The sequence below is a fragment of the Pholis gunnellus genome (assembly GCF_910591455.1).
Source record: "Pholis gunnellus genome assembly, chromosome: 5".
Classification (NCBI taxonomy): Eukaryota; Metazoa; Chordata; class Actinopteri; order Perciformes; family Pholidae; genus Pholis; species Pholis gunnellus.
The window spans coordinates 8,811,128-8,824,989 of record NC_136531.1 but is presented as its reverse complement, the minus strand read 5'-3'; the positions used below and the strand labels follow the sequence as shown (position 1 = coordinate 8,824,989).

Genomic DNA, 13,862 nt, shown 5'->3' with positions numbered 1-13,862 from the left:
TGTATATATGTTTTTCTTTTGCTAATAAAATATTTAGGATAAAAAAAAATGCATATACTCTGCTATCATAGCCCATACAAATAAAACCATTTTAATATTGTAAAATAAAATAACACATTAATTAAACATTATATAAATAAAACTACATTAAAACCACTTCTATGTTTGCCAAACCAATGCATGCGATTCTTCTGGAAATATCCAGGATTGCCCCTTAATTTTTGTTTCTGTTTGCCATGGCAGACCCTTCAAAGGTGATTCTGTTAACCAGTCTGACAAACTGTCCTCCCAAACGTGAGATAGCTGTTGGCACAGAAAGTAAAAGCTTTGTGAACACACTCAGGAAAGTGTTGAAAATGTACTTCAAAGTCAATTACTTGGGAGCAGCTCCGGCTGATTTATTTGACTTAAGATGTACTTTTTGTGTGTGTGTGTGTGTGTGTGTGTGTGTGTGTGTGTGTGTGTGTGTGTGTGTGTGTGTGTGTGTGTGTGTGTGTGTGTGTCTGTGTTTCATTGTGGATGAAAATTTCATACACCAATTTAGAGGTGGTGAAATATAAATGATTTCTTTAAAGTTTCATCATAAATCAGTCTGTCGGTATATGTGAGCAGACACTGATTGCTCCTTGATGTCTCCTGAGCCTGATCTCTGTCACTTGGTGGCTCCTGCAGCGCCTGTTGTCCCGCTGGGGAGGTAACATATTTCTGCAGCTGGATGGCTCTCTTGCAATGCTAAACTGCCATGCAGCAACACCAGACGGGGTTTCTTTCGCAGCCGTGGGGACATATCAAAGGTCTGCGTGCATCAAAACGACAAAAACTGACATCCCGACGTATTCAAGAGAGCGCGTCAATATAATACGTTAACGCTGTAACGTCCGTAAGCCAGCTCGATCTAAACGCTTTCACGCGGTTATGGAAGCGGTGCACAGGCTGCGGCCACATACCAGGGCGGCGATGTGTAGCCTATAATTAGGATAACACCATACTTAATAATCTCTAGTGAAACAAGGGGGGGGGGGGGGGGGGGGGGTTGAGGTGGAGTCCTTAACATTAGCGATTTATATTATTAACACGTTGACGGCGATAAAGGGGTCAACCCACTGTCTTAGTAAGACATTGATCACTGCTACAAGATGTCACACCTTCTTGTGTGTGTGTGTCTGTGTGTGTGTCTGCGCGCGCACGTCCACTATGTGTGCTGTGTGTCGAGAGTGAGAGGTGTTTTGAAAAATTAGAGCCATATACAGAAAAAAAGAGGAGAGAAAAAAAAATCCAAGAAGCATTGTTTTCTATAAGAATACTTTCTAACCTCCGAGACATCGTTACAATTATCTCACCCTACAGACGTGACCATACTAAACACATTAGACACCCCTTGTTAATTACAACGTGATTAAATGTTTTAATTACGTTACCGATGATGTGCCTTAATTAGAGGAGAGATAAGATAATAGCCTGCTATGAAAAGCATGTATATTTGCAATTAAATAGTGCTAATTATTTTAAACATACACAATTTATCGTCAGTCGCTAATATAGTGCAATTATTGGCACGCTAAACACCATGCAGAAAACAATACAAAATAGGTTAGAATTTTCTCACAAGGTTTAGTCATTTATTTCTGGTACTTTCGACAAGTTTTCAAGATCACAGCAACAAAGGAGAATAAATTGTAGGCGATAAGATGAAACCTTTGTTATAGGCCAACCTTACATTTAGATATGAATATAATAATGTGAGCAGTGGTCAATCCTCTTTTTTTTGCAGCTTGTATTTTTGCCGTAGGTGTTATAATAAAATCAGAGTAATTTGAGTTAACGATTATAACTGGTATTGTGCTCTAAGCAGGAGGTGTGGAGCTGTCCATGGTATTCATCAGAGGAGCAATTGTCTATCTGGCACGAAATGAAATCTATTTTCAATATTAAACAATAAAAAGAGTTTCGGGGGCAATAAATCGGAATTTTAAAAAAAAGTCCCTGAACTTCATATAAGACGTGCTGGTAACAAGGTGTTGTTGGTAAGAAGTAGTCATTTGAAATAAATGCCTTGTCGCAGACTGCCCATGCGCAGAGTCCCCAGCGGCGGCGGTGGTGTGGCTAATGAAGAATAATAAATCATGAAAGGGTTTTTCAGGTACAGCTGAAAAAGATTGTGTGTGTGTGTGTGTGTGTGTGTGTTCGAAAGAGAGAGAGAGACAGAGAGCTGTTGAGAGAGAGAGAGAAAGAGAGAGAGAGTGAGAGTGAGAGAGAGAGAGAGAGGATGTGTGTGCGTGTGAGCGAGTAAGAGGGAGGGGGAGAGAGAGAGGGAGAGAGAGAGAGAGGGAGAGAGAGAGGCGGAGAGAGACTCAGTCTGCCCTTCGCCTCGGAGCTGAGGCAGTTCGGGTCCCCGCAGCATTCAACGTAGTCGAAGAGGTACAGCACAGAGAGTGTCACCGCCATTACTTCTCACTTACGGTCATTTCAAGACGGAAACTTTTCACACAAAAACCAAACAGGTCAACGAAAGCGGCGAGTGTTTTTAAACTTGAAGGTTTTTGGAAATCCTGAGAGACGGAAAAGAAACTTTTTCATTTTTTTCCGGTCGTCGTCTAAGAGGAGATCTGCCACCAAAAAAAAAAATCCAAGCAAAAAAAAAAAAAGAGTATATAATACAAAGGTGGAGACGGTTGCAGGAGAAAAAAAGGCAGGTTCTTTTTTTATTTTTGAACAATCGCGCCACAAGTCCACAACGGAAACGGTCTCGGCTGCGCTCAGTTGCATGGCTTGTTGGTGCTCATTTGCCAAAAAGACGAGACACCTCCGCTAGTGTTAATAAATAGATGTGAAAACTTCAGTGTTGGACGACCGTCTTCAGCCTGCACTTTATTCGACAGTGTCTTGAGATTCCTGCGAAGCAATTGGGCTTCCACTCCCGACCGAGGAGGCGGAGTCTTAACTTATTAAAAGGAACTTGCCGAGGCTCGGACGCCCGCAAACATGATGATGATGTCTCTGAACAGCAAGCAGCCTTTCGCTATGGCTCACGCCAGCTTGCCCGAACCCAAGTACTCGTTGCATTCCTCGTCCTCCAATTCCAATGTACCCTCGTCCTGCTCGTCCTCCCGACACAGCAACAGCATCATCAACAGCAGCGGCAACAGCTCGGAGGCGATGCGCAGAGCCTGTCTCCCAACCCAACCGGTACGTATTCTGCATAATCACTGCTTAAAGGCACATTTTGACAGCCCACTTTTTTTTTTTTGCTTGATGTTTTTTTCATGTCTGCACAGCAAATCACCCAACACCTCCATATTTTTTTCCCCTCCTCTGCTCAACTTATGTATTCAGTCGGCTTTGCCTTGCGTATTAATTTTTATGACCTGGGATGTTGCATGTGTCTTGTTTTGTGTGCTCCTTTTTTTTTTTGGATTCCTTTTTTTTCACATTCTGGAAGTGTTTTAAACCGAGGAGTGGAGGGAGAATTCCCTGCTGACAGCTATGTGTGCTTTCTATTTGCAATTGCAGAGCAATATATTCGGAGGGTTGGATGAGAGTTTGTTGGCCCGGGCTGAAGCTCTAGCGGCGGTGGATATAGCCTCGCAGAACAAGAGCCACCACCACCCTCCACATCACAGTCCCTTCAAGCCGGACGCAACCTACCACACCATGAACACTCTCCCCTGCACCTCGTCTTCCTCCTCCTCCTCCGCGGTGCCTATTTCTCATCCGTCCGGCCACCACCACCACCACCACCATCACCACCACCACCAGCCCCACCAGGCACTGGAGGGGGACCTGCTGGACCACATCACCCCGGGACTGGCACTAGGAGCCATGGCAGGGCCGGATGGCTCGGTGGTTTCCACGGCTACGCACCCTGCCCACATGGCGGGCATGAACCACATGCACCAGGCAGCCATCAACATGGCTCATGCCCACGGGCTACAACAGCACATGGGCATGAGCGACGTGGACGCCGATCCACGGGACTTGGAAGCCTTCGCAGAGAGGTTTAAGCAGAGACGGATCAAACTCGGGGTTACCCAGGCGGATGTAGGGTCAGCTTTAGCCAGCCTGAAGATTCCTGGGGTGGGCTCCCTCAGCCAAAGCACCATCTGCCGATTCGAGTCCCTCACGCTCTCTCACAACAACATGATCGCTTTGAAGCCCATCCTGCAAGCGTGGCTCGAAGAAGCCGAGAAATCACACAGGGATAAACTTAATAAGCCCGAGTTGTTCAACGGCGCGGAGAAAAAGAGGAAGCGCACGTCGATAGCGGCGCCAGAGAAGAGGTCGCTGGAGGCCTATTTCGCCATTCAGCCGCGTCCCTCCTCGGAGAAAATCGCAGCAATCGCAGAAAAGCTGGACCTGAAAAAGAACGTGGTGCGGGTCTGGTTTTGCAATCAGCGACAGAAACAGAAACGAATGAAATACTCAGCATGCATCTAAAAAAAAAAAAAAAGATCGCTTTAAACCACCACCCAGCAAAAGACTTGGAACTGTTTAGAGACGATGTGTATCATATTTCCTATCTCACACCTTTTTTTTCTCCAATCATCGATGACTTTGTGCTTTGAACTTCGAAAAATTCCTAAAAACTGAACAATGACTGAAAAAAACTCGAAAAACCCCCGCCACAGTCACGTCTTCTACTCGCTGAGAGGGAGACGTGGAGTCAAGTAAAGCATCGTTTGACAGAGCAAGTAAGACCACTGTTTCCACACTTACTATGCTTCACCTTTTTAATGTCAACGCAGTATGACTTACAGGACTCTATATGCTTTCATTTTGATTTATGATTCATTTTTAAATAAGGAGTATAATTTGCGTTAGCAGAAAGACCCCGATGAAAACAGCATTGCTATGTACACACAGCGGGGCTAGTTTAACTCGAAGCACTTGGTTGGTGACTATTGTTGTTTATATCTTTGGCTTATAGGATAAGCTACATTTTCCTTCCGAGTTCATGACGATGCAGTCTGACATTTATTCAGGGTCCATGGAGGGGATTAAGAGGATAACACACTGCTTGGTGTTGAAAGCTAATATTCGATTACTGCCAAATAACCCTCTGTAAATTAATAATTTACTTGTCACACACTTAATTTTGTGTCTAAATGTGTAATTAATTCCACTTATTTTGTTACCATGTGTGAACAAAGTCAGGGATCTATTTTTAAGATACCCGGGTTTTGGATTGAGGTAGGTTTGTTTATTATTAGGCCTCAGTATGTGGACATATCGAAATGGTGGCTCACGTGTAAGGATTTCACAGAATCTCGCAATTAAAAAAAAATAATATGATTCCTTGCCGGCTGCAATAAGTTTACAATCCAGCGTGGGCCGGTATCTTATGAACTATTTATTGAGTGAGGTCATGTTTACTTCATTATATATTTATTGGGATTCCCCCCCCACCCCCCCTCCTCCTCGTTTTGCTTGAGAAAATCAAATTCTGACAGCAAGTTAAGCGTGTTGTTCTGGTTCAAAGGGAAACGACTGTGAAACATGCAGTCACAAATTTTAGTTTACGATTTCTAACATTTGAGATGGTACAATCGAGATATATATGAGATAGTTTTCTCTTTTTAAATTATTTTATGTATGTTTTCTGCTATTTATTTGTATAAATATACGCGCATCATTATGAAGTCGTTGCTTGTTAAAATCACCTTGTTTAAGTAATGTTTTTTTCTTGAAGACAAAAGAAACAGCTTCATGGAAGTATACGTGTACAATGTAAATATTTCATTGGAACCAGTCGATGCACATAAATATATCCGTACAGGTTTTTGCTGTATTGCTGTTTTAGCTGAGGTAACTTATTTCTGTAATGTATTTTGCTTTTGGTTCCTGGATAAATAATTCTATTAATTTATTACATCCATGTCATTTTAATTTATTTAATTATTGAACTGCAATATGTGTTTCATTAAAGAACAAACTTTAACATTTAATTGGACGTTTTCCATGACTACACTGTGTAATGTGGCTCTCCCAGACATATTATTATTATTTTATTTATGCATCTATTTATTTATTGATGAGGAGGCTGGGAACGGTTTAGCTGTGGGCTGCACAGCTTTTAAAAAGACATTTTGCGGATTATTTAGGCTTATTTGACTACACATATTGCCATTTTGTTTTTAACGGTAACGTGACTTTTGCCGTCACCCAAAAGGTGCCAGGTGTGATCTTGAAAACTGCCATGAGCCCTGTGACAGTGCCCATGAGCAAGACACAACCACCAACCCACCCCCACCCTAAACCCAATCTGTTCTCCCACTGCCTGGGTATACTATTAGAGGCGAATGACTGAAATGAAAATGTAAAACGTAATTAGAAAAAGCTATTTTGCCCTGAACACCGTCCTCCTCCAGGCCTCATCATGAAGCTATAGGCCTTACAGGAGCCCCCTTTATCTCTATTCCATCAATGTTAAAGACGCACGTGGCTTCTCCACTGACTTGCTGCCAGCTTATGCAGCTCACTGTTGCCTTACCTGAGAGCAAATGCTAATATTCTATTAGAGTCTAATCAGGGGGTCTATGGAGAGCTGGATGGGTCCCTGGAGCGCAGACTTGCCAGATGTCAGCCCGCCAGAAAAACAGCTCGCCTGCCAACGTGCCCGTCTCTATTTAAATACACACTCAAACATGTTTCGTTCGTGCATGCGGGCTCGCAGGCTTTGAAGCAAACCCTCAGGTTTGAAGTTATCGTTAGAAATGAGGAGGGTAAGAAAAAGAAAGAAGAGGGGAGCATTTTGAATGTCATGTCCGTAGCAGAGTTGCTGTTTTAGGGGGTGTCAGGGCTAACTGGCTGGCTGGCTGGCTTGTTGAGCGCTGAGCAAGCGTTTCAGCACCATGGACAGATACCTGAGAGGCTGCACGAGCCACACATTAGCATTTCTGAAAGCTGTCCTCCACGTTTACACTGATTATTTACAGCACCTGGAATACATTTGCATGGCATTATTTCTGGGATCGTTTCAATGTGATCATAGTATAGTTTATTTTAGCAGGAGGAAGAAAGGTGTTTTTAACCAGAAATATTGATTATTGAAAAGAAGCATATATTTAATAAATAGTCAAATATAAGTTTTCGACCTCTGTCAAGTGTTTTTATATAATCATACAAATGTTAGCACCTACAGGCTTTACTAAAAGTGTCACATGACGAGACAATCAAATAGGTATCCAAATATATTTAAAATATATCTTTATTTTAATATTCTCATACTTAAATAAATTACACGTGACACATATGTCCTTCCTCAATATTTATCCAACAAAAAACCTTTTTAATAAAAAGGCTATAAAGTGGAAAGACAACGCCTTCATAACACTGATCCATAAACCAAACATGTTGAAGCGCCCTCCTCGTGACAAATTAAGAGTATCAAAACGAGCCTTATTAATGAGACAGCGATGATGGTTCATCAATTAAAAGATGCTCCTGGTGAGTGCTTCTAATTTCCCCTAAATGAGCCATTCACTTAATACGTTAATAAGAGCGAATTATTAAATTACACATCGAATTATAAAAACCAGATAATTATGAAGAGCGAGTTAAGTAGTCATTAGCTATCCCTGTTAATTACCGCTGGTCAGGGAGGGCTGCCGCGTGAGTGTCTCATTGGGAATTGAAATTAACTTTATGCAGTGAGCATTGCTGCTGCTCGACAAGCCGGGGCTCTGTGCACGCGCGCAGGCACGCACGCACACACACACACGCACGCACACACACACACACACACACACACACACACACACACACACACACACAGACTCTCAGACAGACAGGCAGCTTCTCAACCAGTCTGCTGCCTGCTTTCACTTTCACATATTGGGAGAAAATCGATCTGGATTCTTTGATAGCGAATCAATGTGGCCTCAGTACTGAAAGCACAGACACAGAGAGGCCTCAGCACAATGAAGAAAATCGAAGGTATTTATTTATTTTTATAATATACTCCTGTATATATATATCTATGATAAATATGTGAAGCAAACAGTTTACCTTAAAGCCATGACACTGCTCCCATCGTGGTGCATGTGCTCCATACATTGAACAGTACACGACACCATGGGAGCTTTCTACAAAACGAAAAGGGCAGCGCTGTTTCCTTTTGTTATAATTACGCCCTCTGTTTTATTTTTCTCTTTCCCCTGAACATTTCCCCCCTTTCACAGGGATAGCTGATGAAAATTTAATGAGGCCAGGGACTGTCGGAGCTCCGCCTGGGGACCTGAGAGTAGAATATTTTAACTGTACATTTACGCCAAGTGTCTGCCTTCAAAGACGCGACTGCTCTCGGATTAGACGAAGTGTATACGCCATGAATTGAGCGCGCCGCGTGCTATATAACCCTTTATTTATCATCTGTTGGCTCTTTTTTCGCACCGCCAGAATGTTGCGCAACACCCGTCATACGGCCGCCTGAGCGTTAAACGGCGATCGCCATTTGATATTGTCGCCAATCAGTTGTTGTTGATGCAATATTAATCAGCCATCAATGGTCGTTAGTTTGTTAAGTGTTTTCCAGAAACTAATCGATGGAGCAGCATTGGACGGCTAGGAGGATTTTAGTGGGATACTTTTTGATCTAGGATGGCATGCAAGAGGAGGCAAAGCCACGCTGTATCTGCCAATGAAACAGCTTCATCTCGCCATCTCTCTCTCTCTCTCTCTCTCTCTCTCTCTCTCTCTCTCACTCCCCTCTCGCTCTCTCTAATATAATCGCACGCGCACAAACGTAACAGCCACACGCACCCTCATAAACACACGAGTCGATGCCAGGGGTGAGCATACTTTTAGTTCGAAAACATGTTCTATTCTAGCAAAGAGAAACATTTAAAACCCCTCGCTTTTTATACTGATTGAAGAGTGAACCGTTAATTAAACCACGTGGACAGTTGTTGTTCCTCACATGGGTTCAAACCGGATACACGTTTGGCGATTCACTCATTTAAGACTCGACACAAAATACTTTATAGAAACTTCATTTAAATTGTGCTGGCTTTAACCAAGAGAAATAGTTAAGTTTTTTTGCAACGTGTGCAGAAAAAGATAAACGCACATTGGCCGAAAATAGAACTTATTTATACGTTTAAGTGAGACATATTTTAGGGGAAAAGGCCTGCGCTGTCCAACCTTTTTATTGGAAATGTAACAGAAGATAGAAGTGCATCCAACATTGGATACTGTCCAGACACGCAGACTGCCTTCCTTATTAAAAATGTATGACGTCAATGTATTCAAACACAGGGCTTTAAATTTGGCTTCTGCAATTTAACATCGCGTAACTAAAAATAAAATCTTTTTTTTCAGATGCCTGCATCAAATCAAAACTTTTAAGATACGAATAGATCATCATTTAGCGAAATTTTAAAATTTCCATTACGAAAAAAGAAGAAAAAGGTCCTTCTTAATTTAATGCCATTGGAAACGTCCCCAGCCTTCATAAGTAAAATAGCTCAGGGGCGTGATTAGAAGGTGGGTGCTGAGAGGCCATGCTCACCGCTGACATGTGGCTGCCACCAAAATAATGATTTGGATGCATAACCATGTTTCTACCTTTTCCCTTGAGCTTTTTCATTTCTTTTACACATTTGTTATTAATAGAATCATAACGTTTTGTTTAATTTCTATAAGACCCAGCATTATACTTCTTGGTTTTGTAGATTCTTCTTTATCGTCCACACAGTTGATGCCATTTTGTGAATTTGTAGATTTTAATTTTCAACGTGAATCCAAATGAATATTCAAATGCGTTTGCTTGAGGGGGAATACTGTCTACACCCCGGCTAGACTGTTGTAACACAGCTATCTCCAACATGGCCAGCGTGTTTTAGACTTTTATCAAGGACGGATGATGTGTATTCAGTAAATTTAACAATTTGGAGGCCAGTGGGGTTGATAATATAGATAATAGTTCAACATTAAACCCAGTCCACAGAATGGGACTGGGACCCATTGTGCTGTGAATAAAGTCATATTTCTATGTTTATTATGAAATTATGATTATTGTGAAAAATAAAACTGGCCACTGGCCTCGCCATCAATTTATTAACCTTTTGCAATACATTTACTTACAGCTAGGGGAGTGTGAGAAACACCAGTTGAAAACAACAACAAAAAACTCCCTACACTGTTACACTATAGCTTCCATGTAGGCAAGAGGAAGAAATGCTCTTTGCGGAGAAGTAGTTTGTAGACATAATCGTATTAGTATTTCATGATTTTGTCATTTGGTGCATGTGCTCTCGTGTTGTTTAGACTTACAAACATAAAATGGCTGCCAGTGAAAATAATAAACTAAGTCAGAGGACATCTTCTCAGATGAAGGAATGAATAAGGTCGGCTCAGTCCAGAAAAGTCAAAATCATCTCTGCATAATTAAAACTTAAACTTTTTGCTCTTTCCACACTTACTGTAGACCATTTTAAATCAGAACCTAGAGTTAAATATTCAGGGAGGGTAAGACAAACTCTATCGAATTTACAAAGTAAAGGCCAAATGCTCATCCAAATAAAATAATTTAGATTATTTAATCATGTGATTCCCATTTCCAACTACCATAAAAGATTCCTTGATAGCTTTAAAAAAAATCCTGTATTGATTAATAAACAGTATTCACTGAAATTAAAAGACTATAAAGTATTTAAGGAACATCTGAGTAATAAATGATAAAGTTTTAAACAGGTTTCAGTTATTTTCACCTTCTCCAAATTCCAAGAAACAGCGTACATAATGTTCCACAACTTTATATCCCAACATCACACCGTGCTTTAAAGCCAAAAACTTGCAGTGTCACAGAAACGCGTCTAGTTACTGATCAGAAAAAACAAGATAAAGCAGGATAATCTTATACAACATGAATCTTGCAGTCATATATGCTCATTGTAAATTGTGTTTTATAAAATGATACTATCAAACTCCCGTGTGAATTGCTTGGTACAAAATTCAAACCCTCTATTTGGCTCTGTTTATTATTATTTGTGTCTACATACTTAAAGCATACGGTGTCAAAATATTTACTTTAAAGACATTTCATGTTAAAAAGAAAAACAAAAAAGATCCCAATGAAAGTGTCCCGTTTACAGCTCTATAATAGATCAGTCACTCAGACGGGATATTCAATCTGGATGCCTAATCAGTGCTGTTTCATGAAGAAAGATTACGTGGGCATACCACAGGACCTTTGACACCCGATACACAGATCTCAATCTGTGGATTCTTCAGAATGTGTGTGAATATATAAGCTATTAACTAAATGTCTTCGACATTTAATTCAGTCACACCATGGTTACTCGGGTATGTATTATGACCTAATGTGTAAATTGATGGCATCAAAGTGCCTTCAACCATCAAATATTTAACAACATCGGATGGGTATACACGTTTATGAACAGCTAGGTCTCCTCCTCGCCTTCCCTTTCCACCAGATCTTCCTTTTGCAACCGTCGAGTGTTCAGACCTCGCTTGTTCTCAAAAGGCTGTTTTGGTGTTCCGAATGAGTAAGCTGTAGATCTCGTAGAGATTGGACCTTAATAAGAAGGTGGTAGAGCTGTCTAGTGGATGTGTGTTCATTGGGTTTTGACAGCCGTGCTCTGTTGCAGATCTATTAATCATACCCACAAGGAGTGCTAGTCTCTCTCTCTCTCCCCCCCCCCCCTCTCTCTCTCTCGCTCACTCACTCTCTCAGTTTTCAGTTTATACAGAACAGAATCATTTACATAAAGTCCTTAAGGCAAATAACTGTTGGGGGCTCTAATTTATATCTGATCGAAAATTAGCCGTCATTATGCGCACCATTAGCTGCGTCTTTAATGTGCTTCTAAGCACCATTTGTCAAGCAGCTTGTTAATATCCTTCAAGTCTTTAAAGTTGAGAGCTCATTAAAGACTGCTGTGGCTGCTCTAGATGCTATTTCATCAAATTGGGTGGGAAGGAACAGAACATTTAAAAGTCTTTTTTTTTTGCGTTGACATTGTCCAAAAAAAAAGAAATAGGATTAGATGATGTAGTGCATGATCATTCCCGCTTTCTTCACATATGATTAGAAACTAAAAGACAAAATGTTCGGTTTTAGGGTGAGGAAATGTGTTTCAAATCATAAACACTAAATGAATTTAGGCAAAGCTATCAATTGGCTAGAGTCTAATTAAACATTACTTACGATATGATCCCACCAGCAGAAACATCTATAAAAAGGCTTATTATCAGGGAAAACCAATTCTGTTTTGACCGTGGACAATTTTGAAGGGCAAACAAATTGTTTTGAAATGCAAACATCCGATAGAGGCAAATGGGCCCCTGCATGTAAACCCCGGGAAGGCTTATAGTTGTCTTGCCCACAGCCCATAACAGGAGACCCTCACAGACCCAATCTTTGCATATGGGTAATGGGAGTTATGCTGCTTTATTATTGGTTAAAACTCCAGTGTCCTTAGTCTTCCCCCCCTCCAGTATAACAGATTCCTCCAGGCTAAAGCAATAAAGAGAGTAATTAGAATGCTAAAGACAGATGTAAATAAAGGGAATGAGACAGTGGTGAGGGATGAGGCGTCTAGGTCACACACTCTCATCAAAAACCCAGTTGGTAGCAAATGACACAACGTTCAGTGCCAGAGGCCTGGGGCTACGACTGCAAACCAGAGGACATAATGGACTAAATTATGGCCTCAATGGCTATGCATCTCAAAGCACCAATAAGGACACACACTCTCACACACGCACACACACACACAAACACACACAATCTCAAACCCCAAACACAAACACAGATCTACCGTATGATCAGATTAAATATATCTAAAGCATTACGTAAGATATGCACATTATTCGTTAGATCATATCAAAACAATATGCTCTCATTAAGCAGTGTGATTCAGTGGTAACACCACCACAGAAACAGTGTTGACTGACTGCTTTGTTGATGGCCCCAATTGAAAATCCTTTGACGTTACGGTTTAAACCATTTTTGAAGCTTCTGTCCACTTTTTGTAAAATCAATCCCTAATTTTGCTCCGACACAGTTCGAGCCTTTAACTTGTGGTTTATGTATTTATTAGTTTATTTGCCAATTTATATAGAGAAATACAATTTGGAAAACAAAACGATTGGACCACAATTGTTTTGGATGAACGAGAGAAGGAGGTGTGTGTGAGAGTGCGTTGAGGCAGACACGAGCAAACATCAACACTAAACACTATACACTTGAGATTACATGCATTGAGAGGGGGTTGGGCTAATTAAAATATTTGCATTATTAAAAATACATTAACTACTAGAATGCTATCATATTTAACAACATTAGACATTAATAAATTAGCTATTGGTGAGGAAATAAATACGTCTTTCTAATGGGCTTCAAGGGGAATTCCCGTTAGTCCCGCCACAAAGATCAGGTCGGCAAGAATATTGAATATCCAAATAAAGCATTATTTATCATTAAACCTAAATCAAGTCAGGTCTCTGTGCGTGGTGTGAGCTCCACAGAGTTTTACGGTAGGAAAATGAGGCTATAAAGGACGAAAATCACATATACTTCTACACACCGTGGATCTCGCCTTGTTAATGAGACGCTCTATACGGTTCCCAAGCTTCCCACACACGTTGCTTTATGTCTCTTCATCTCTCTTTTTTATGTTCCTCAGTTTGTGTGAGCCACAAATCACTACACTACACTACGCTCTGCACATTATGCCGAAACACATACTGTACATGTGCGCAGGATATCAATGCTACAGATTTATGATACACTTTGTTAAAAACAGACGCTTGTAATTGCTATTAAATCTGCTGCCTAGACAGTTTTTTTTTCTCTCCTTGTAAACTGTTCTGGTTTCATGAGTTCATACTTCCAGAAGTTA

At 40.9% G+C, this 13,862-nt stretch overlaps 1 protein-coding gene across 1 annotated transcript; it reads left to right on the top strand.

The window, feature by feature from the left end:
• Window positions 1–2,982: 2,982 nt before the first annotated feature.
• pou4f2 (POU class 4 homeobox 2) lies at window positions 2,983–4,434 on the top strand (the record flags this gene model as incomplete). The annotated part of the gene is made up of 2 exons (XM_079160209.1): window positions 2,983–3,186; window positions 3,511–4,434. The coding sequence occupies 2 exons, from the start codon at window positions 2,983–2,985 to the stop codon at window positions 4,432–4,434; spliced, it is 1,128 nt and encodes a 375-aa protein (XP_079016335.1).
• Between the last annotated feature and the right edge of the window lie 9,428 nt (window positions 4,435–13,862).